The sequence below is a fragment of the Onychostoma macrolepis genome, chromosome 21 (assembly GCF_012432095.1).
Source record: "Onychostoma macrolepis isolate SWU-2019 chromosome 21, ASM1243209v1, whole genome shotgun sequence".
Taxonomy (NCBI): Eukaryota; Metazoa; Chordata; class Actinopteri; order Cypriniformes; family Cyprinidae; genus Onychostoma; species Onychostoma macrolepis.
In genome coordinates, this window is record NC_081175.1 from 22,360,841 (window position 1) to 22,387,745 (window position 26,905).

A 26,905-nucleotide genomic window follows, 5' to 3' on the forward strand; every position below is an offset into this window, starting at 1 on the left:
CACAGAGAGCAGAGCTATTCATTTGTGCCAGGCCTAGTTTTTTTAACTTAAAATATAAAAATCCATTATAACAACATGAATTAAATTTTAGATAATCTAAAATAGTCAAGTAATCAATTACAAATCTCTGCAGATACAGTATAAACGATTTGTGTGTGTGTGTGTGTGTGTGACAAATTGTCAAAAAAATAAATAAATAAATAAAAAATCAACAACATAAAAGTTGAAATAGAATAAAGGTTGTGGTCTTTGTATTATTTTCTAGTACACAGTACTCGCTGCTAACAATTCTATTGTGTATATGCATTGCCTGAATGTTTCTGGTTAAATGTTTACAGGCAAAATAAAAAGCCATTCTCAGAATAACAACCCCAGCACATCTGAAACAATCTGAGCATATGTTTTAATGGTTTTGCTAAATGTGATTTCACAAATAATGTTTATGGGAAAGCAGAACACAGTAGAACACACAAGATGTATTTCTTACATAGGTTAACATCGCAAATTTAATTTCAGCACCTCCAGTGACTTGACAGTAAAGACAAAAGACAGAAAAGAAAATAGCTACATAACTTTTTAAATAGTACTAATAGTATTCTTAGTGTATAACACATTTTTGAGATTTGAACAATTATTTTAGTTTTGGGTTTGGTAGAATGAAGTCAAAATGTGATTTCAGTTAGAAAGATGTAATCCCTAAATGAGAAAATCTGCATATGCATTTTCTTTACTGTAAAATGTCCTAAAAGACTTAAATATTATTTCACACTGTTGCCCCAGGGCTTCACATTAAATTAGATACTGTTACAAACACACATTTTTTTGTAGATTTGACATTGCCTGAGTTAGAAATCTATAAAATAATATTATGCTTTTCCATGCAGATTTATTATGCATGAAACTGAGAATGTATGACTGTTGAGCAACTGAGAAAATGTTACGCTACTCACAAATCAACAAAGTTAGATGGGATGATTTATGTATGGCTGAGGCCAACCTAACAAAACTATTTATGAGTATATAAATGATCTGTAGGTTACATATAAATACATAAATTATATATAACAATTGAATAATTATTGTTTATTTACATGTATGCGTAATGCAACTTCAATCATAAATGTATATTTAGTAAATGACCCTTTCCAAAAAATACTACTCTGTCTGCTTTCAGAGATTTATGCATAAAATAAGGCAACATGTGGAGGTTGACTCTTGCACTGGCAAGGGCTAAAACCTTCCTTGTCTCCATGTAACTGGTTTAATGGTTTGTGCATGCACGAGATAACTGTTTGGTTGGATTAAATGCATATATGCCGATCTCTATCATTTAAAAAATATTTTTTATAATTTCTTCTTTTTTTTAACAAACATAAAAATTTGCAGTGCTGAATTAATGGCTACCTATGATTTAAGGACCCACAGACTTGGAAAATAGATTCTCACTAGGTTAACATTCACAGAAACAAATTCTTACAGTGAACAACTCACTGTAAAATATTTGAATGCTGGCAGTTTGCAATTTTTCAGTTTACACTGGTTGTGCTTTTGTTTAAAATCAGTGCCAATAACATTTATAATACATACATTCAGCAGGAGTGTTTAAGCAAGTTTTCCTCCACCCGAGAGTTGTAAATATCAAAGGCAAATTCTTTAAAATTATAAGAGTTTACAATCAGTTCAAATCCCTTTTCATTTATTTACTTTTGCATTATTGTAACATTAATAAGCAAAGACATTTTGAATGGTATGGCTGAGATTAAACTATGTTTCCAGCAGGATTACAGTAGGTATAAACCAACTCTGCAAATAATGCTCTTGTGTTTATATAATATGCAGCGGGCAACTGCCATTATATTTCAAATTAATTTTGATCAATTCGTATAGTGAAATGCATCAAGCAAAAGTTTTGAAATGGGTGAACACTGATAATATTCATGATCAGTTCATAAAAAAATAGGTCTACATAATTAATAGCAACAGGCCCCGTCATGTAGTTTATGAGTGAACAGCGGCATAAAAAAGTAGTGGCTTTGAACACGTAACAGTGCCATGATGAAAATACATACAATAACATAATGCATAGTGGACTGCTGAGGGCAACTATGCTAAGTGCTAAGTTTTCAAATCTCATGAATCTCTAAACATGACAAGTCATTAAAAGTTAACATGAAATGGCATTCACAAGTCACGACCCATTTTACTTCCAAAATACCATATATCTCTGAGTAAAACAGCATAGAAGTATACGAGAATTCCAATGGTGGTTGCTGGATCGTAAATTTCCAATGAAATCACACTGTCTAAATGGCTATACAGCTGAAAGGAATTTTTAAGAAATGTGTATTAAAGTAAATGGGATCTCATGTGAACTTTAATGAGTTGATTTAACAGTTCTTTTAAGTGTAAAGAAACCAGTTTTTGGTGTTTATAATTGTCACCTCATCAAAGTACACAATCTGTCAAAGAAACTAAATCAATGACTTCTCACGCTCTTAAAAAATAAAGGTTCCCCAAAAGAACATTTCAGTCCATAGTTCTTAAAAGACCTTTTTTTTTTTTAGTGTGAAGGACATTTTAATAATCTAATGAATCTTTTTCCACTATAAAGAACCTTTTGTGCAATAGAAAGGTTCCATGGATGTTCCAAAGCCAATGAAGAACATTTATTTTCAAGAGTCCAGGCTCTTTACAGTGCTTACATAAAAGACCTCAGCTCGGAAACAAGACCCTCTTGCTTACATCTAATACAATCTATTTTTAGAAAATATAAATCCTCTTCATTAAACAACTGTAGCAAGATCTGAGAGGGAGAAAAGCGCTTCTTTCAGGGCTTGGCATGAGCTCTTAAAGGTTTAGTGGTTTTATGTTCAGCTTATTGTTTTTGCTGCATTCGAGGCAGATCGTATTCATGCACTGGACCACTATGTGCTAGTAGGATGGCATTAAGACTGTTGAATCCACATAACCATTTCCCGTCACCCACATGCCTTCCTGTGGCATTCCACTGTTCGATTGGTGGACGACAGGTTTGCAGGGGTGAGGTGGTTGCTGGGTTGTGCATTGATCAGCCTGGCTGTAATCGTCCACACATTGATGGGACGTATCCTTCTGCAGAAGCAGAATATTGTTTGATGTCACTTCTTTGACCTTGCTGTAGTCCTCCCCACTGTAATCGGACCCCTCAGGTTCATGGTTTGGGTCCGAAAGCGGCCTAAGCAGTAGAATATTCTCAGGGTTGACCCTTTGCACCTCCACGTATTCAAGAGAACGTGACGGAGATACGCCGAGAGCATGAGTGTCGACGCCGTCCAGGTTAAACTGGTTGTAGCTTTGGGAATGTCGGCAGACTGGCTTACTGAAGCGGCCCTCCTGTTGCGGGATGTCCTGATGGTGTAGCTGGTGGTAGTTGATTGGCATTGCGTGTGGCGATGAATGGTTGAGGATCTCTGGGACGCTGTGGTAGACCGGTTTCACAGCTCCCACTTGGTAATGGTGGTGGGGTTGCGGAGACGAAAACACAACAGGCCAGGTCTTCACACGTCCATCAGAGGACTCTGGAGAACCAGGTTCGAGACCCTGGCATTCACTGCTTTCAGTAGAAGCCCAGCTCGTTTCTCCATGCTGGCTGTAGTGATGTTGATCGCTTCCGCTTCCTTCCCGTCCATCAATGCACTTCTCCAAAAGCAGAGTGCGACTGTCGCAGCTTCCCCGGCCCGAGTCGCAGTCCGACGGGCTTTTGGACTTAATGCAGTCCTCTGATAGATCTTTACCGTCCAGTACCAACTCTTGCTCCTCATTGTCGTACACCTCAAGGTACTCCACTAGTAAGTTTTCGTAATCGGTGGTTGGAGGGAAACCTTGGATCACCAGAGAATTGAAAACTTCCTCTGACATTCCGTTCTGTAAAAAAGCAAGTAAAGCAAGTGAGATAACTTCCTCAAAAATGCAATTAAAAATGTGGCATGAGGGAAAATATCAAAACCTTTATAAAAATGAAAACTGTCATCGTTCACTAACCCTCAAGTTGGTCGAAACCTGTATGAGTTTCTTTCTTCTGTTGAACACCAAAGAAGGTATTTTGATGAATGTTGGAATGTTTGGAATACTATGGAAGGCAATGGCTACCAGCAACTGCTTGGTTACCAACATTCTTCAGAACATCTTATTTTGTGTTCAACATAAAAAAGAAACTCATACAGGTTTGGCACAAATTGAGGGCGAGTAAATGATGACAGAATTTTCAATTTTGGGTGAACTATCCCTTAAGGCAGGGGTATCCTGTTTATTACTGTAAAGCTGCTTTGATGCAGTCAGTACTGTATAAATACTGTATAAATAAATGGTTGCAAAACACAATACTTAACAGCATTCAAAAAATACATGCCATCAGCTGTTTGAAGGTAAAACAAACACACAAAAGCTAAGATTCCATTTACCATGCTGATAAAAACCACCAAAAATGTTGAAATTATGGAGTCTACCTTAAAGCTAACCTGAAAAATTTCAAAGTTTATTTGGACACAGGCCTTTTTCGAGGTGCATGAGTGATTTTTCTATTACCTTCAGCAATTGTTTGTCGAATCCTTTGATTTTCGGTCCAGGAACAGGAGGCAGCAAACAAAGCTTCACACTGAATACAAATATAAAAACCAGAATAAGATTGAAAGTTGATACTGAACTGTTTTTTCAAAGGTTGAAAAAACCCTTTAAATACTTCAAGTAGACAAAATGTGCTTTATTTGAATTGAGGACAATTTGTATGAGGTGTTTGGGAGTTATTTGTCTTAATTTCTAGGTCAATGCACAGTTAAGATCAATGTCTTTCAACATGTTATCCTGCTTGATCATAATATAAGCACTATGGATACTGAAAAGGGACTTATCTAGAATACGGAACAAAAGCATCCACGTGTCCCGACAGGATTAAGAGATTAATTTTGGATCCCGTTCGTCCTTGTACTGTTGAAAATGCCTCACATTATTTGACAGTGTAATTAGTCTATCTTTGTCTATTTAAATCTGTGCTGAGAGAAACTGGCCTAAAAACTACATTTGAGAGTAAAGTGAGGTACTGCAAGATCTGGATCAATCCTCTAATGGCAGTTTAATCCTACATAATGAGTATTCGTCAGCAAGAACAATGATATATATAAATGATTAGAGCAAATATGATTTCAATTACACTAACAGCCAAGACTTTTGCATTTACCAATGGTGGTATTAGATGATATAAAATAAACTGCAAAACTAATAAGACGAGATATCAGCCAGCGATATATTGTTAAAATATACGTATATGAAAACAAAAACGAAAAATGAAAATAAATGAAAAAATAAGTAAAACACATTCAATTCAAATAAAAACAGACAAACTCAAACACACCTGTTTCTTTTCACGTTTAGTGTCCAGGTGAGGATTAGGACGATGAAGACAGAGAATATCGTAATTATGATCCACAGCGAACGCTCTCTGGGTATATCTATATATCGCAAACACAAAATAAGGAAATGGTGATGAATAGAGTACATCTCTGCTGCAATTTGTTTTTCCACTTACGACAAATCATAATAAAAAATAACAGGATAAACAGTAGGTAAAATTGGGACACTGCATTTAAAAAAGACAAACTTTCAAAATAAACAAGTTGGAACAGTGTGGTTTTTGAAAATGCTGTGAGCTGGAAACAGGCTGATCTCTGACTCATTTTGCTCTATTTCATGCTCGCCGCCGTCAGGTGCAACTCCCACCGGGCCTGACTTTCCACGGAAGCTCTGGGGCAACTGAGGCCCAGCCAGAGCTGTGTGCGCTGCTGAGGTTGTGCTTGCTGGGTGAAGATGAGTTCATAACTCCCTGGAGAAACTGAAGGCCTGTTGGTATTCCCTCTAGAATTGTCTGTGCTGCTAGATACATATGTATAGAGCAGATTTGTTCTCAGGCTCAGTGGGAGACCATGGAGACACAGATTGTGGTCCTGAAACGGCTCTCTGGCAGTGCAGGATGATGATTTAATAGGCTTCATGCATGCCTCAACCTACTGGACTAGAAATGTTTTGCTTGTCTTACATGTGTCTAAACTGAAATAGATCACATATTTTCAGATGTGACCATTTTTTGTATTACTCCTGGTGCACATTTTATATGTTTGGGGTTTTCATTTTCAGTGTCTTACATCTATTTTTATATTTATGTTTCAAATGTCTGACAATTTAAAATTTGGGATTACAAATGTAAGTTAAACCAAAAAATAATAATAAACTGTTAATGCTGATAATAGAATTAAATAATGTTAATTTAATATAATAATTGTTTTTTACTATATTAAATACATGTACATAAATATAAATACATTTATGTGGATATAAAAACAAATGTTATGTATTATAAAATTATTGTTGTATTAAAATTATCTACAGCATTTTTCATATATTATTGCAAATATTATTAAAAATTTAAAGCAAAAAATTCTCCCCAAAATATTTAGAATAACCAAGTTTACTTTAACTACTGCAGAAAAATAAAGACTTACAGTTGGGCATTTTGACGTAGGTGGTTTGGGTCCACTCACTCCAGAACCCATGATCAGGTTTACATCGCACCTGCACCATGAACTCTTTATCAGGGTGAAGACTGAACACTCTGTAAGACTTCTGCCTGCCAGCATCATATTCCTACATAGAGATAAAGAGAGCATAAGCTACCACTGAATCATTTTTATAAGTCTCATTATTCCATATATATATATATATATATATATAGTATTGGGTCACCCACTTCTAATGGACAGGTTTGACTACTTTAGTAATTTCCATGAGTACAAATCTTAATTTTTAAGCATATAATGATATTCTAGGGAATTGTGTGCTTGTAATTTTAAAGCAACAGTTTGGACAGGAGCCTTTTCTATTCTAACATGACAATGCCTCTGTGTATAATGCAAGGTTCAAAAAGAAATGATTGATTGAGTCAGTGTGGAAGAACTTGACTGGTCTGCAGAAAGCCAAGTCCTAATCCAAGCTGAACACCTCTGGTGTGACTTTAAATGCAGATCTTGAGCCAAAAACTCTTAACCAAACACCAATTTTATTTATCAGTTATATTTTACAGATATAATAAAAACAAAATACAAAGTAAGGGATGAGAGGTGGAAATGTTTCAGCCTTACAACTTGTTACTTGTATTCATTTATAATTATTAAGATTGTCATTATTAATTAATTTCATTGTATTATTTGTTTTACAAAATATTTTAAATAAATGATGATAAAATACATAAATAAAAAATATTAAACACTTAATTTTGTTGCATATCCCACATTTGATAATATGTCTACTTATAAAGTTGTTTGAATTCAGATCAAAATAGAAGCCAGCATCATACTCTTACCCAGATATAAAGAGAGCATAAGCTACTGTAACACTACAATGAACTTAACCAATATTTTTTATAAATGTATTTAAAATAAATAATATAATATTAAATTAAAAATACAAATATCAAATACTATATTTGATGCATCGCAAAATATATACTTAAATTTATACTTAAATTTGTGTGAATTCAGATCAGAGTGGATTTTACTTAAATATTTATCTAGTTAGCATTTAAACTGATGACAATTACATCATCAGCAATAATCATCAGTTACATATGTTGTCTCAGTTCATAAGCCAATACTATTGCTCTCAGGTTACTCTGTCACTAGGCAATCATTATTGGTCATGCCTCTGTGTTACTGAAGCGCAGCCTTTGGGGTGAAAAATCTGGTTTGATCTAGTCACTGTTGTTCTGCACATCTAGCCTCCCTCAGGTTTCTGCAGACTAATGAAGACATAAAGCCAGACTGGGACAGTCAATGATTAAACTGCTCAGTGTAACAGCTGACTTCATGTCCGCTCACGGGCTGCATGTCCACTTGCCCTTAGCATTCATTTAAGATCTTGGATAAAGTCACAAACAAACAACAGCTACTTTTAACTATTTTCTAACTTGTTGGCTCACATTTAACAAGTTGGTTGACAATACTAGTCCATAAACCAAGCATGTTGTGAAGATGTCCAACTGCATTCTAGATGTCTAAATAGTTGCGTGAAAACAGAGTAACAAACGTCCATTTCAATATTATTAGCTGCAGTCCTGGTTAAAAATGATCCGAAATCAATATTTGAGCAAGTACATAACCAGACAGTGTTCAAAACTATCGCCTTACTTTAGCCCGATTCACAACGGTTATAATAATGTTTTCTAATTTGAGTGGTACAGGTAGGTTTTCGGGGGAAATTCGAACATGGCACTGCGTCATTACATCACGTCTGTAAACATAAAGAAGTTTTCCCACCTAGTATGCTATCGTATGTTAGGATCCTGCAGGTGACGGATCGTTTATAGCCTTTTCTCACAGCAGCTAGAATAATTAAATGTTTAATTTTGATGGCGGATTGTAATCCAGAAAGGATTATGTGTTTATGAAACACATGTGAATGAAATGAAATTATATTCCAGTTTTAAATGTGCTTCTGATGACAGATAGCCTTATTACACGAGATTTGTATTTTAAAGAAAACCAGTTCGTAATAATAATTTACACGGTTTGATGTGATATGAGCTAACTGATCGTTAGATTTAATCACCATTGGTAGCGCGATTTATTGTAATGTTTTTTTTCTTCAGTTGGTCAGAACAAACTTGGCAGACTTGTTACTTGCTTGTTCAGATGGCAATATCCAGTGAAAATTCTTATTTGGGTCATATATTCCAAGACGTAGGCTAGAATCTGTAATTGCGAAGTACAGTAAATATCCACACTGGTGCAGTGACTGACTGCCACACATTCACCTCAAAACATTAGATTCATCCACGCTGAAGCCGTGCCAACTCACAACCCCACGCAAGCAAGATAATTCTGCAAAAAGCTGCAATTCCAGGTTTTCAAACAGAGATGGCGACAAAGAGGCAAAACTTACGGACTGCAGCTTTAACTTGCAACAAACGTAACTGATAATCAGACATTTTCTAAAGACACAAAGATGTTTTTTTTCAAACCCACCTCCCATTCTTTATCTTTTTCTTGTTTGACTCGTAGCTGGTACAGTAGAGTGATCCACCCTGAGCGGGTGTCTGCGGTGCGAGGTTTCTCCCAGGACACTTTCACGAACGGACCCTGGTCATCATCGACCACAACTGCTGTCACGTTCTCTGGAGTGTTTGGTTGAACTGTGGGTGAAAAGGAAAGGACAGAATAGAATAGGAAGTCCATTAGAAAAATATACAACAGTTAAACTACTGTGGTCACTCACTTTAACACAACTATTCTGATTGGTACTAATATTTTTATCAGTACATTTGATTTTTAGTGAGTAAAGAATCCTGAAATGTGACCCATACACTAATGAACAGTCTTCAGTGTCACATGATCCTTCAGAGATCAGTCTAATAAGCCGATTTGCTGTTTGAGAAACACTTATTATCATTGTGTAAACAGTTGTGCAGTTTTGATAAACATACATGGTTTTTTGAAGTTCATGAAGTTCAGAAAAACTGCATTTATTTGAAACAGAAATCTTTTGTAACAACGTATAGGTCTTTACTGTCAATTTTGATCAATTTAATGTGCCCTTGCTGAATAAAAAGGTATTAATTAATAAAAAGACTCTGAACTTTTGAATGATAGGTCCACATTTTTAAAGTAAAATTTGCCCAAAAAGAAAATTTTTTTGTCATTTTCACCCTCATGTTTTCAAATCTGTATATTGTTCTTTCTTCCATGGACCATGTAATATTTTGCTGAATGTTTATGCTTTTCCATAAAGTATAATGAAAATATACAGTAACCAGGGCCTGTCAAATTCTAAAATTGGCAAAAAGCACCAAAAAAGTGCCTCTCTATGACTCTTACAATTTAAAGCAAGTCTTTTAAAGCCATATAGCTTTGTATGAGGAACAGACTGAAATATAAGTCACTGCTTTCAACTGTAGCTATCAAATCTTATTTGCTTATATTGCAAACCTGTTTTGGATCTTGACAGCCCCTATAGTAACTTAATGATCTCATTTAAAAAACAAAAGTCATGCAGGTTTGGAACATGAGGTTGAGTAAATTACATAATTGTCTTTTTTTGTGAACTATTGATTTAACACTCTGTAAATTCAGCACTAATGAACAAAACTTGTTTTTTCCAGTTTGAGGGTGAAAAAGTAGTTGACACCTAATAAGGTCAAACCAAGTGACCTTTGTGCGCAAACTTGCTGAAGAAGGAAGAAAGAAAGAACAGAAAAGTGTGCTTTGTGTTGCGAATGAATGTTTCGCCCCTTCAGCATAAATAAAAACATCAGTTAAAGATTAGTCTCAGTTATAGTTGTACATATGAGTTAATGATAAGACGGAATTGCACTGAACGAACAAAACGTGAGATCAAAGGAACGTGACCTTGCAAACTGTGCAGGCTAAAACTAAAATGGCTATTAAAAGTAAACAAAGAGAATCTTAATTTTGAAACTGGTAAAATATTTAGCCTTATGGCATAACGCAGTAGAGAACATGTGACCGACGATATTTTAAGACCCAAAACACCAAACAATGTTCTTTTGCAACAGTGATCCCATACAGCAGCAGTAACATTTCTCTTATTGATGAATGCACAGCAGTAAAATCTGTACCAGTAGTCTGTCTATTATGTGCTAATTCACAAGATTACAAACAAATGACACATTATGCAGGAAACATGAGGTGAGAGGGGTGGAAAAAGAGATAATAAATGAAGAGACGAGTACAAATCATATGTACAAATTAATTGTTGCAAACTCATAATCATACCTATATAGGCCACATCCACCTCTACAGGGTCTGAAATGTTCTTCCCCAGGGCATTGGTGGCCACCACCGTGATGTTGTAGTTGACCCAAAGCGATGTGTCGTTTTTGTTGAAGAAACACGAGTTCTCACCTGCCGTTCTGTAATCTGGGCACTCGTAGACTGTTTCTGAGCTGCATATGAGAAGATATACGCTTATATAAATTAAGACACCAAAATAAAAATACAAACATTTCTACAGATAGTTTGTTTCCGATAACTGTGACAAAAACAATATTTTGGTCGTGAATATGCCAACAACAATACTCTTGTTGATGTCATAAAAATATTAAATAATCTCACTCAGTACATATATTATGTTTGGGCCAAAAATAAATGTACTTTAAAGTAAACAGAAGTTTTGTGGTATTTAGTCCATGTTTATTAGCTTTGATGCTAATCGATACTATCATTCAAAACTTCTTTAAAGTAATTAATACAGCAAGGATGAAATTAATTGATCAAAAGTGACAAATACTTTTATTAAAAAATCAATTTCAAATAAACATTTTTTTTTATTAATCAAAGAATCCTGAAAAATGACCATGTTTTTTTTTTTGTTTTTTTTTTTGCATTAAATCATGTGCATGTTAGCTGCTGCAAATTCAGCTTTGCTTCACAGAAATTATTGCATTTTAAAATATATTGAAATAGAAAATGGTTATTTTAATTTGTAATAATATTTAACATTATTACTGCACTGTAAAAAGTGATAAGTTGACTTAACTTAAAAAAATTTAGGAAACCCGTTGCAGATATAAAGTAAATTATAATAAAAAAAAATAAGTTAAGTTAATTGTCAAGTTTTAAGGCAACAGGTTTCCTCAATTTTTTTAAGTTAAGTCAACTTATCACTTTTTACAGTGTGTTTTTACTTATTGTGATGAAATAAATTCAGATTTGGTGAGTATAAGAGACTTAAAGTTGACAAAATAAACCTTTTTTGTTCCAGTTATATGCAATTAAAATATAGTAATTTCTTGGAAAAAATGGCCCCAAAATATTAATGTTTCATTATGATGATGAAAATGATGCTTCAGCCAATGTTTGTCAATGCAGGAAAGAAAATTTGCTCTTTAAAAAAACATATCACAATTTATTCTTTGCAGCCTTGAAATATCCAAACTCAGCACATCCAACTGTATTAAAATGAATTCTATGAACTCCCCTCGGTGCAGTATTACACGGTATTAGATATGATGTTTGTGTACAGTACTTGCTGGATCTCAATCCGTAATGTTGGCAAAACACTTCATGGCACTAACGAGGATCCGCTCTGATGAAAATCTGAAGAGTCATTGGACAGGGTGTGCGGGCATGTGTGTGTATTGGCTGGAGGTAAGTCATGTGTGTGTTTCTGATTATTTCACATACGTGCTCAGAAACAGAGGGAAATAAACACATGGCAGAGAAGATCGTTTAAACTGCTTATTACTGGAGGAAAGGCCAAGACACAGCGAGACCTTTGAAACCTCATTAGGAGCCAAAGAAAAGAGTAAGGGCGAGCATTAAAGACTACTCTCAAGTTTGCTCTCAAGACAGTAAAGTAGGGCTCTAGAAAGGGAACAAGTAGAAGAGAGACTGACTTTTCTAGACGGTAGTAGAGGGCGTAGGTTGTGGGCAGACCTCCATCATCTCCAGGCTCCCACCTGCATGTGAAGGTCTCCTTCTCTGGAGAGCGACAGCTTGTGAGTCTGGGTTTGCCTGGCGGACTGACACCTGTGGACATATTGTGCCCATTTAGAGTACATTATTGAATTATACATCATGTTACATTAACATCTTGTAAAATAGGTCTTTTTCTGTCTGAAACAGACACAAGACTATTCATAAGTAAAGTTTCACATTCAATTTATTGAGAAAATTTAGTAGTCTTTTGAGTATGTAAATAATATGGCAAACATTCAGTATATCAATGTATCACAACGTGAGAATCTGATCCAAAATTTTACTTAGTTTTAAATAGTGAGGTAACTTAAGTGAGACCTTGCTCTTTTAATATAGTTTACACCATTTTCATCTGAATATATAAAACTACAAAACACTGAACTAAACAAAGTCATTTATGTACACAACCATTTAAAAGTTTGAGGGTCGGTAAGATTTTTTAAACGTCTCTTCTGTTAACCAAGGCTGCATTTATATGATTAAAAATACAATAAAAACAGTAATATTGTGAAATATTATTAAAATTTAAAATAACTCTTATCTATTTTAATACATGTTAATCAGTGTCACATGATCCTTCAGAAATCATTCTAATATGCTGAATTGCTGCTCAAGAATTATTTCTTATTGATATTTTTGTAAAAGCTGTGATACATTCTTTGATGAATAGAAACAGCATTAATATGAAATAGAAACTTTTTGTAACATTATAAATGTCTTTACTGCTATTTTCGTCAATTAAATGCTGAATAAAAGTATTGACCCCTAACTTTTGAACAGTGGTGAACAGTATGTGTGCATATGAAGTTTGTCAGGTTGTACTGCTAGGTTCATAAGCAATAGGCTATAACAGAACTCCTAACACTGCTCACCTGCTGCTTGTGATATTAATTTGGTAATAAAGGTCAAAATCAGCACGGCGCCAGAGTTCTTCATCGTCTCTGATGGTTTCTGAACTCCTTAGATCTGTTAGTGAGAGACAAGAGTGGAAAAGTGAGATATTACAGCTGTATAGTTTCCATTGGCATAAAGAATTCTTTATTAGATGGGGAAATTATTGTGAAATACAAAACATATCCTTTACAAATAAAAATGTCCATCAAATTAAAAATGAAAGACTGAAGAGAGTCGATACAGTAACTGTAACTGATTCACATATTCACAAACCTTCTGTGTTCAGTATAAACATAAGATACTGTATATAGTATGAAGAACCACTACAATGAAACAGACACTGAGCTGTTATAAAATAACAACTCCTTAATCCAGAGCAGTCAAATAAGCCACTTCTGATATTTTATGAATTTTATAAATGTGATCCAAAAATAATTGCAGTTCTAGCTCAGATCAAATCAAATCAAATGTTTTCTGAATTAGCATTCGTTGGAGTTTGTTTGTTTTGTTTTTGGTTTTTAGGTCAGATTTGATCATTTTTGTTTGTGTAGAAATATGCTTCCTGAAACAAGGTGTTTTTCCACAAATGTTTTTATCTGTACAACAAACTGAAGACATAATGTTTTATACTTGTACTCTTGACAGGAGGCTGTTTCACAATAGTCAAATGTGTCCTTTGTCACTCACTCACTGGACATACAGTAAACGATACCTATCCATCGCATCTGCACCTTTCAACACTTTCTCAATCATTTGCTCCTTTGGTACGTCTTGTCAAAGGACAAAATGAATCATGATCTTTGATTTTAGAGAACAGAGCAATTCGGATCAGCCCAACTCATTTAGTTACTGTGAACTTGAAAGGTACCATCTATATTTCATGAGGTTTTGCAACTGACTGCCTACCAGTTAAAAAATATAGTGGTCATCAAACTGCCGCTTTCTACATTTTACCTGGCCAACGCACCATGTATAAGAGCACTCCTAGTGAGGGAATTTTTTCCACTAGTTTTATGGGTAATTTTGTATGTTTACAACCTTGAGGAAAAGGTTTTATACTGTGCTTTTCAACATCCCCTTTCGGCTGAAATACTGTTATTGGCATGTGTGAAAGTTCCAGAATGAATTGCTCAACTCATAAAACAGGCAGACAGATCTATGCCTCCAAACAAAGGTTTAAAGGTCTATGGAAACAATTGAACTATCGTCATGACGGACACACAGCTAAACAAATTTCCAGTTTTTAAGCTTTTAAATAGGAAACAAAATATAATTTATTCTCTGTCTATAGCTTTTGTGAGAGATCTTTTGACTTAAGCACATTCATGGGCTAAATTTATGTATGTGTAACAGCTCAAGCTAGTTAAGTTTTCTTATAGAGTTTCCAAAGGCTTATTTGTGTTTTAAAACAATTTTGTGCCCTACCATACAAACAAGCGACTTAAAAACAGCGATATTGACTAGGGGTTGAATAATTATGACATACTGTAAAAAATCCTGTAACTCAAAAATATTACATATTGACAACATTACCTTTAATTCTAAACTGTTATAGATGCAATATATAGTAATTCATATAATTTTACACAAAAATTGTTCATTTGTTGTCATCATTTTACTGTCTTTTATTTTGGTGAAATTAAGAAATCGGAATGGAATTTTCCTGCTTCAACTGTGACTTAAACATGAGCAGAAGTCTACTGGGCAAAAACACAAGAAAGATAAACTTCTCTAATTAATAGTCACAAACAATCTGAGCAGTCAAGATTATAAAGTTTTTAGTAAATCACTGATCTGTAAAAAAAAAAAAAAAAAAAAGTGCAATAGGCAGGCAAAAATTCAGTAAATTACTACATTTACACTGATTCATCTATGATATGATGTGTAGGATCAAACAATCATCAAAACACTCACATTAGCTGTGCAATTTAGGTTGGTACTTAATTTTTTTTGTCAGGAAAAACTATTCAAAATTTCTGAAGCATGTCAGCAACACATTTTTGAATCAACTTGCAAAAACCTCAAAGTTTGCCTGTGTATGTTACTGAGCTCTGTAAAGTCTAAATCAATTGCTCATCTTTCCCATTAATGGCCATACTAATACGTATCTGAAAATGAATCACTGCCATATATCTGGATGGATGAGGTCACGACCTCTGCACCTCTGACCTGACTTCATTTGTGCAATGCACTGAAACACAAACTGTCAGAAGACAAGTCCTGACTGATACTGACAAAATACGACAGAGAATTTTCTGGAAACTAAATAGCCATGAATTTTGCACTAACAGCCATTTGTTTTCATTAGCATTTAGCCTTGAGAATGAATTCAACCTGCAAAATTCACATTTTTATTTTGTCATTCAGGCTGTTTTCTCACTTAAAGTATCAGTTTCTGTCACTTTACGATATTAAGTGCTACCAGTTTAAGCATGGAAATAATATGCCAATACATTTGGCGTCTGACTCCTCTGCAGAATCGGCTTAATCTCCAGCATTAATCTGATGACAAAAATAAGCACTAAGCACATGGAAAGCATGATATTAGGACCGCAGATTGAGATAGACGTAAACATGACAGATAGAAAATGAGAGGAAGAGGGAGAGAGCAAAGAACTTTTATTTCCCCTTGTGAACAGGGTGGCATCACAGATTAAAAAAAGGAAAAGAAAAAAAATCTTCTCCAGCTGGCATATACTCCATATCTGATTACGTAAGAGATTATATCATCATAACAGAAAGACCCGGTCAAACTGTGTTGGGCTTCATTCTCCAGTGCGATGCAAAGTGGAATAGTGCATGACACTGACCTGACACAAGCTGGCAGCCCTATGGAGCCTCAATGAGTTCAACGAGCACGAAGATTGAAGGAGACCATGGGATAGTTGCTTTCCATCATGAATGGTTCAATAAACTTACAACTCAAATATGCACATCTCAAAAATCATCTGCTGGCTTGGGATGGATTGGTATATGGAATTTGAACAATTTCTGCATCAGCTGCATAAGGAGCCCCGTAAAGGACATGGTGATAAGAAAAAAAATGAGATGGAAGGGAAAACTTTGCATTTTCTTGAAAAATGAATTATTATTTAGTGCACATGATTTACTTCAAACGAGGGCACAAACTATTATCTCAACCACATGATTTAGTAAACCAAGGGAAAGAATTTGTAAATCGTGTGAACACATTAGTAAATTGTGCACACTGCACACAATTTAGTAAACCAAGGGATCGGATTAGTAAATAATTTTTTTTTTTTTCATGTGTGGGGCTCATTAGCGTTCCTCAAAAAACTTTGTGTTCTCTCACAAAAGTATTGCATTCACAAGGGAAACACAGGAGAAACAAATTCTCATGAAATATTTGCGTTATTTCACAAAACATTGTGTTGCATTCTCCTGAGAAACTTTGTGTTCACCCTCAAAAACACTAAAATATATATTTTTTCTTACCTCATATTATTTCCATCATATGTTTTTTCATTAAAGTTTCTCAGCGGAACACATACGTTTTTGATGCAAAATATCTTGGAGGAACACAAAAGCATTGAAATAAATTGTTCCTTGTGACTAATTTGTTTTTAATATCACCATGTCCCGTCATGGCCTCTGTAGTTCCAGAATGAGGATCTGCAAAACTAAATTCAACACTGAATGTTTATTTATTGCTTTCCTACTAAACATAGACAAAGGGATCAAGTGATCTTTCTGCCAGTTCATGAGAAGCTAGACCTCCTAAATGGTTAATTCACCAAGAAATGACAATTGTTCACTTATCTACTCACCCTCAGGTCGTTCCAAACCAGAACTTTCTATCTTCTTTAAAGCACAAAAAAATATACTTTGAGGAATGTTTCAAATGATATTGTCCATAAAATGAAAGTCACTAGGGTCCAAAACAACACTGGTCCGTTCGACTTTCATTGTTTTTTTAATTAAAAAATACGTATTTCACAGAAGAAAGACACAATGAAAGGTTTCCAAACATTTCAACACTATTCTCTCTTTCTACTCTACTTTTTAATATTCACGTCCTGTTTTACTTGAAATTAAACATCTCTCAGAGGCCTGTCACTACCCACTGCGTCTGTCCCAGCCCTGTTACTCAGCCCTACAGCAGCGCTCTAGTTTCAGCCTGTTCCCCTCACATCTAGGACTCCCTTTTGTCGTCTGTCAATAGGCCAAAACCATCTATGAAAGCCAAAGCATCCAAAGTATCTGATGAATCTAGGGTTGGTCTTTGACTTGACTTATCCATGATTTGAAAAACTACACATTTTATGGTGCGGAAGAAGAAGGAAACTTAAACTCTTCCCTTGACCTGCCTGATCCCTATAGTCAGATGAGGCGAATGGGATCTGTCTCATATCTTCTCATGTTGCCCGACTCTGGTCAGCATTAAATACCATTCAGTACCAAGGACAGCAGCATGACCCTCAAGACCATCAAGACTACAATACCACCAAGGCAACCCAGAAATTTTGGATTTTTTTAAACAAATAATTTTTTACTACTTTAACAATAATAATAATAATAATAATTCAGGGCTACAATAAAAGCATATAACCAATAAAAAATTTAAATAATAAATAAAACACATGTCAAGTCAGTGGAAATGGCACACTTTTTATTATCTTTTTTTTAAATGCCAGTGTTATTTTTATATCATCGAGATACTATTATAGTTTTTATTATTTTGAATTTGTTTTTACCTTTAACCTTTAACCTTTAGTAATTTTGTTGCATGGTTTTGTCATTTTTATGTTTTTTAATACGTCTGATGATTGATGATTGTAATTGTACATTTTTATATTATAGGTTATTATATTATATAATTTATATTATATTTTTATATTGTTATTAATTATAATTCAAGTAAACTTTTTTTATGATTTTTAGTTTCAGTTTTAGTTAACTATAACAACCCTGGTAAACCCTCTCTAAGAAAAACACAACTGGGAAAAAATATACGTTTCTTTAGATTTTATATACAGTATATAGAAATGCTAATTGTCCCTTAACTGTCATCTAATTGGTCTGTTGTGTATTAACCTTAATTGGCAATCAATCTGTGAAGCTATAAAGATGTGCGGATTGCTGACCCTGTAATCTTCAAAGCAGAATCCTGGGCCAAGTTTAATCCAGTAATAAGATGGCACTACACAAACAGGCATTTCTGACTGAAATGTGTATATCATTGTTGTTCTTCAAGTTATTTCTGAAGTAGCGATAATGGCCTCAAGCAAGAGCTTTCCAAAGGTAACAACCCAGAAGTAATCTTGCATTGATTTATTGACTAGAATGAATGCGCTGAATACTTGTTCATTGGCAAACAAATGCTGCACTCTGAACTGTTGCGGAAAAGCCACTGACAATCAGTGAACCCAATTGGCTTGTAACTTAGTCATGTAAAATGAAAATTCAGACATGGTGGTGCCTGTGGTGAGGGTAAACGCAACATTAATATCATCTCCTTCTAGCAGTACAGCAGCCATTTGTTTATTGTGTGTGCCTCTGAAGGCATTATCCACTCTCTGGCGCTTTGATTTTAAGAATGTTCCTTTTGATCTGATAATTGGCATTAGAAGATTTCCCTCCTACTGTTTACAGCTATCTTACATAACTTCCAAGGGGGGGTAAGCTGCTAAGCCGGGTGAACGGTAGCAAGCAGGGGCTTGTCGACAAGTCGGCACGTATCTAAAGATTATCTAGCAACTCGTTCTCTCACCCACCCTCCACTCTTCTTTGCCATTTCTGTCCCCTATAATTCCATAGATAGACCTCTGAGAGGTCTTGCTGGCATTAGGAATTAATGTTTGTCAGGTTAAAGCCATGAAAAGATCTAGGAGGATTACCTGACCTAATTTTGCTCCAGCATTTTACCTATACAGGAGGTTTTACATTTGCACTGTGAACTGTGAGGAATAACTTATTGTATAAAACACTGGGGTCAATGGGGTCTAGACAAATCGTACAAAATTGTACAAGTGAGGTCGTACGAATTAGCCACCTCGTAAAATACGTACAAATTGGTCGTGAGATAGTGTTGCTGAAGACTGAAATAATGATGCTGAAAATTCAGCTTTGCATCACAGGTATAAATTAGATTTTAAAATATATTCAAATCAAAAATGGTAAACTATTTCATAATATTTCAGTCATATAAGCGGAGACTTGGTGAGCATAAGAGACATTAAAAATATTTTGTAGATTACTAAACATTAAAAAACTATGCGCATGTAAATGGAATATAGAATATTGACTTCCAAAATGGCTCAGAACTATCCATTTTTACTAACTACAAATATTGAGTCATGTTGGGTGCATGTTTGTCATAGCTTGAGTATCGTCGCAGCGAGGTTATTTAGGTTGTTTCAGCACATATCAACAAGAGATAACAAGTGCAATTTTCCAATTAGTATGGCTATATTTACCATTTAACCTATCATTCAAGACAACTGTTCAATCAAAATATGACATGGTGCTAGTAGTCATGGCAACAAAATAAAATCGCTTCTATCCTGGACCTCTTGGAAGAAAAAATGCCAAGGTTGTGAATCATCAATTGCATGCAGGAGCACATTAGAGCCCTTATTATGAGAAGAGAACATAATTGTTTGTTTGCTTCAGGAAATCCACAGTTGTATGCGATTAAACCTATAATGTTTCAGTTTATATGGCTATTAAAATATTTGAGACAAAAATATTGTACTGTAGACAGAAACAAGAAAGTAAGAGGGAAAGAAATGAAAAAACTATTAGTTTAAACTTGCAATTCTGTTTTGTTCTGTATTGTTTCTGCCAAGGAATAAAACAAATATATATAAATTAGTGCTGTCAAACAATTAATCGATAACTTTTTATCTCATAATTCTGATAAATTCCTTATTATTTATCTCATAATCTAATTTTTCTTGAAGTTTATATCTCACAATTCAGATTTTTCTTAGAGTTGTAAGATGAAAACCTGTAATTCATTTTTTTTTATTATTATTATTCCATGACTTAAACAATCTTCCATAGGTTTGGTTCTAAATTGTAAAAATTAGTTTTCAAAAGTTGTAAATAAAGATCATTTGAGCACATACTATTTCAGTCTTTTTACTTCAAAAAATGTCATATTCAATTCATTATTTTACTTGCCAGTTCTGTATCTACACCATTTTTTTTCAGTGTACATAGGGCATGTTGTCACATGCCAAACGTCTGTCCAAGAAAGCCAATTAAATATTTCCTAGAATAGGGGCCATCTGTTTAGATATTATCCAGAATTTAGTGGAAAACCATAGCAGGAAGCAACTGTCAAAGATGCTCTCAAATAGAAACTTTCACGGTCGATTAACACTTTTTTTCTTGACAGTTTACCATTATCAGACATTTGTGAGTCTACAGCATGTTGTTGTTTCAAATATTGTTTTCCAGCCCCCGCAGCGAAACTCTGCAGCAGTTGCGCAATACATAACCATCCAGCACAAGCCAGATCAAACCCACCTCCTCCTCGGAGGTGTAGAGTTGCACTAGTGGGTGACATAGAAAGGTGATCGGCCGTGAGCCAAATCCAGACTAACGTTGGGGATTAGGATCATTACATTGTTGACAGGTGGACCTGTGTCTTTGGGGACATATCTAGTCGTCTAGGTGGGTGGCGATAACTGCTTAAGACTAATTAACACAAATCTCTAAAGCAGTCTGTCGTCATTCAGGTGTAATCAGATCACTATGAAGATGTAAACTCATGATGAATTACTAATGACACACTTGATTTACTCATTGGTTTACAAGATTGCAGCAATAAAATAACAGGCTTGTCTTTATTGCATTGCCTTTTCCTTAAAGGGATAGTTGTGGAAGCTTGTTTCCAACCACAGAATAAAAAAGGTAATTGTACCTTTTCCTCAGAACATTGAGATTCTTTGAGATTACATCTCGCAATTCTGAGGAAAAAGTGAGATATGGTAATTGCGACTTTCGTAATTGTGATCTCATTATTCTGACATCTTCTCACAATTGAGAGTTTATATCTTGCAACTGAGTTTTTATCTCACAGTTATGACTTTTAGTAAAGTAAAAGTAAAGTAAAATAAACTTAGTTCACTCAAAGATTTTAATAAATATATGAATGAATGAATGAATGAATGAATGAGCAAAAAAGAGTAAATAAATAAATAAGTTAATTAATTAATTAATGGATAAATAAACAAATAGATAAATAAATAAATTCTGTCATTTACTAACTCTTTCTTTCTTCTGCAGATCACAGAATGTGACATTTTGAAGAACTGTTTTTGTCCATACAATGAGAGGCAATGGTGTCCAAAATAAAAGATAATACAAATCAGGCTGTCATTTATGAAAATATCTTCTTTTGTGTTTCAAAAAGAAAAAGTCATACAGATTTGGAACAGTTTGTAAATGATGACAGAATTGTAATTTTTGGGTGAACTATCCCTGAATACACAATATGAATCACTACAATCACAGTTGAATCAATGCACTTAGTTTCCAAAATGTTAATGTAGTTGAATATTTGATCTGTGACATAGTAATGAAGAGGCTTTTGGCCTAAAGATATTTTAATGCGAGTGGGTGGCATTATGAATCACTCTGTTAGGAATGCATCTGAATTTGATATAAAATCATGCTTTATATTTACAAGCTGTCTAAGAAATACAAAAAGCAAAGAGAAGTAGCACGTGTACTGAGCAGAACCCAAAATACTCTTCACTGTTTGTATAGATAAAAATGGGCATTGTTGTTGGAATAACAGGACGCCTTAAATTAACGGTGAAACCAGTCGGACAAGCTCTCTGACATCTTCCCTTGTAATCTAGACACATATCAGCACTTGTGCTTGTGAACTCACGTTTCTGCAAAACCAAGACAGATTCATCCATGGTTGCTTCACCCAGATTTCCACAATACATTTCAGTACTGCATTAATCTGCTCACGTTAAATGGTATTTTTTAACTCTCACAAAGCAAGCTCTGTTGACTTTGAATGACTTACATTGACATCAGCTCAGCAAATTGCAGTGAATTACCTGAATGCCAGACTTATGCTCCATTATGTCCATAAATCAATCACGAAAACTCTAATTCAAAAGCTCTGTGGTTATGTTCAGTCATTATTTCTTAGCATAGAACAGTCCTACATCAATAGCACAAACTACAGTAATTGAGAAAAAATGAATGCCTGTCTGAATTTGTCACTCAGTGGCTCACACTGTAAAAAATAAACCTTGCAGGAAATTTATAATAAAAACTTTGGGGCTGTCGTTGCCAGAAACTCAAAGTGAAAAACTACTGTGACAATATTTTCCGGTATTACAGGATGTCTACAGCCTAAAACAGTATATTTCATTAATCTCATCTGTCAAGCTCTAAAGAGATCAAAAAACTCTATAACAGTCCATAAATTGCCATAAAAGTAGTCCATATGCACTGCAATATCAAGTCTACTGATATCTATACAATGGATTTTTAGGAAGAATAGAATGAAATGTAATTATTCAATGAAAATCTTCTTAACCACCCAAGCTCTCTAAAATTAAGTATGGGACTCGAGAACTGCAAAAAGAAGGAACCATTTTCAGTGAATGACAACTTTTCAGTCTTTTTAATGAACTTTTTTTTACTGCAGTGTGAGAACCAACTGAGTAAACACAGCTCTCCAAAAATGATTCATTCTGAAGTGCAAACAGTCTGAAATGACTCAACAACAACATCACTCTGAAACAGGATCTGTACTTTACATAGACCTGATGATGCCAAGCAATAAAAGCATAAAATTATGCAGAAGTGCGTGAGTGCATCAGGTGAACAGGAAATAGGTCAGTGCTGAATAGAAAACTGACATCCCCACAAAACCCTCTTCAAAACATTAAGAGCAATATACTGTATATGAAAAGCTACAAAACTGGTAGTATATATATATATATATATATATATATCAATAACATCAATAATAACTGCAACCGTTTGGTTAGAACTGTTGGCCACATTCTACGCTCCACACGTTTGAGGCTCTCAAGATGGCTCTAATCAACAAAAGTCAGACTATCACAACAGCAGGAGTTTTATTAGCCAGCGCAATAAACAACCAGAGCGATATGTAAGTGTGCCGAACAATTTCATTGATACAATCATCTGAATGGCCACTTAAGAAATGGCAGGTCTCAGTTTAATCAGGTTAAGAAGCTATCGTCCGCTCTTCCGGTGCATTCAGTACCCAACGCCATGCACAGAGCCTGGATTTGATTGGTTTTATGCACATGAACATCAAAGTCAAATTTTAAGATTTCTGCTCGTACACTTTGTCTGACCTCAGTTTGTTGATCATATCCTAGATGAACAATTAAGATTATTTTTATTGTATTGCCAAAAGTGAAACCTCAGTTACAGCGAAGTGCAAAAGTATCATACGATAAAGATTAAAGAAGTTTATTATTACGAACTCAGTATAAACTAAAGGCAAACAATACAACCAAAAAGATATTTCGTTTATTTCTGTCGTAACCAATTAACCAGCTTTAGAGAACCTGTCCATATTCCAGACTCTAAATATTCGAATCAATATTCAAATGAGATCTCTGCCTCATTTTGAATTTCCAATTTCCATTCCAGCTGACAAAAGAATCAAATATGACACCACAAAACTGAAACATAACAAGTCACCCATTATAAAACTGTTGACTCGCACTGACAAACTAGAACACTGAAGACTTCACAGCCATTCTGTCCTCTTATTCCCAGGATTAGACCGATGCAAAGCTCATTACATAACGAACACCTATATCAGCACTTTCCACCTGCTATTAGACTGTAAAGCCCTGCTCTGATTCTGGGCCAGTGTGAGGCTACTTGATGATCACGTCAAAATCAAAAAGATTTAAGTCACACTTTACATCACAGTACCTGTTAAGTGTACTGTATATGAATTATAATAGCAGCGCACAATGATAACATGCAGCCTGCTGCTTAATACGTAATTGTGTGCGGCTGTAGTTCATTCATAATCACTCATATTGATTCAAAGATTCCATATTTTTAATACAACAATAAATACACTGTATATAAACTCTTTAATGTAAAGTGTGACCAACATTTTACACACTGATTTAACAATTTGACTTTTTTTTTGGACAAACAGGCCTACTTTTGCACCAAAAACCCTGTTATCACTGATAAAACATTATAAAAATATATATTTTATATAAATATTTTACTATATATAGACTCAACTTTTAAAACTGTACAAAAAGTGTACAGAAATCTACATTTCTATCTATCTATTTATCTATCTATCTGTCTATCTATCTATCTGTCTATCCATTTTACTTGAATGCATGCAAATTTAGATGCTGCCATATGAAGCACACTGCATCTTCTTACTTGTCATCTAACTATAACAATCATAGTAAAGTTGATTAAATATAAAATACTTAAATTAAGTAGATTTAAATGTGACAATAATTACACGATGACGTTCAGTAATATTTTTGATATTACAGTTAAGTTAAATCATTCAATACAACATTTTGATCGTGTACTGTCCTACACTTTATAAACCTTGTACTTACGCAGGCATGGCATGCTATCATTATTTTTTTTTTTTTCTTATTTGAATTCAGTCAAGTGCATTCAATACACTGTCTTCGAGATCTCAAAGGGCAGAAAAGTATCAGTTCTGTGCTTACCTGCTGTTCATAGGGAGATGATGAGCTCCTATAATCCCGCTTTAATGATCGTGCCGCAGGACGGCTACATTGAACTGGCTGATTTCTGCTGTTCTTGCTTATGTAACCGAACACTCGCAAAGCTTAGTTGGTGTCTTGAGCAGATGTGCGCTCCTACAACTCTCAGGTAAGTCAAATGCCTTCGGGTGATGGGTCTCTCCCGTCTAACCGGTATGTCTGACAGTGGGCGTGGCCTTGACTGCTCAGCTCCTCCCACATCAACTCCTCCCACTGTGCGCTCAATTTGATCTCATCCGCGGTGTTGAGCGTTCAGTCAGTGCTGCTGCTATGATTCTGCTGTAGTTTTTTTTTTTTTTTTTAAATACATGAATGAATAATCTTGAATTAAAGATTACGGGGTCTCAAATAAAAGTGTATGAATTGGTAATAAATAAAATAAAATTATATATATATATATATATATATATATATATATATATATATATATATATGAGAGTTTATTTGCAAAAACAGATAACTCAATTTTTTTTCTTTTCATAAAATTCAATTTTTAAAAAATTTGTATTATGTTATCATGTTTTTATTGTGTTAGTTAGCTGTATTGTTTAGTTATTTTTACCTAATCAAAATAATCCAACTGCAGTTCGATTGAGATTTTTTGGAATGCACAATGAAAAAACATGATTTTTGAATATTGTTAAAAAAGGATCTGTTTTTTCAAATGAACTCTCTCTCTCTCTCTCTCTCTCTCTCTCTCTATATATATTTATTATATAATTTTATGCATTTATATTATTTATGAAATCTAAATTTATAATTATTAAAATAGAATTTCTAAAAGTTAAAAAGCACAAGAGAATTCAAACTGGCCTTATTAAGTATAAATAACTAGACAAATCACATGAATTACTGGTTAAATCATATAAAAAACTTTGACCAAAACACATTTTAGCTCATCTCATGAAGCCCACATGCCCAATATTTTAGACGTTACGCTTGAGAACTTGTGGTCATTACAACATTCTCACATTATTTTATAGGTTTCATTTCTGTCACCAATGGTCTACAGCCTAAGATTTCAATTTATGAAAGTTACATTTATTATTTATTACATTTTAAGTTTATTTACTTACATTTTAACCACTATAAAATATGTTTTTATTTAATTTTTAACAGCTATAATATATCTCCCTCATCTTGTTTTAAATTTATGTAGTACTGAATCTGTGCACAAATCAAAGTCTGTTATTTGCTTTATAACACCAAATTTGTGCTCAAAAGGATCAAAATATTATAAGAGGGACATTACATTTGCATTGTGCAACTGAAGTGTTTGGTACATTCCAGCTTTTCTCTGCGGTTTTGAGACAAAGAAAGTTAGATAGATATGGATGGACGGGCAAAGATAGATAGATAGATAGATAGATAGATAGATAGATAGATAGATAGATAGATAGATAGATAGATAGATAGATAGATACAAACTACCTGTTTAAATATGATTCAGCTGTCAGTTATTTATGATCATCCAGAATGACTCTAAACTGCTTGTACTTGCTATCCAAACACATGACTGTACAGGTTCTGCTCATGGTCAAACACTGTAAAACCTGTTGAGATAAAGGCTACACATCATGCTCTTGAGTACTTTGTTTGCCGCTCAGTGCGTCTCATTGAGATGGTAATAAATCGAAAGATTACTAGGATACTGTGGAACTTCCTCTATTTAGTGACATTGCAGTGTTCCTAGTGGCCATGGAAAAACACGGCATCAGGATGTGGAAAGGTATCATG

At 34.4% G+C, this 26,905-nt stretch overlaps 1 protein-coding gene across 1 annotated transcript; it reads right to left on the minus strand.

Moving 5' to 3' along the window:
* Window positions 1–379: 379 nt before the first annotated feature.
* Window positions 380–25,310, minus strand: prlra (prolactin receptor a). Its single transcript, XM_058759243.1, has 9 exons — window positions 25,112–25,310; window positions 13,391–13,484; window positions 12,437–12,569; window positions 10,815–10,984; window positions 9,048–9,214; window positions 6,531–6,672; window positions 5,387–5,483; window positions 4,564–4,633; window positions 380–3,903 (listed from the first exon to the last, which is right to left on the minus strand). The coding sequence occupies exons 2-9, from the start codon at window positions 13,452–13,454 to the stop codon at window positions 2,932–2,934; spliced, it is 1,815 nt and encodes a 604-aa protein (XP_058615226.1). The 5' UTR covers window positions 13,455–13,484; window positions 25,112–25,310; the 3' UTR covers window positions 380–2,931.
* Window positions 25,311–26,905: the final 1,595 nt, after the last annotated feature.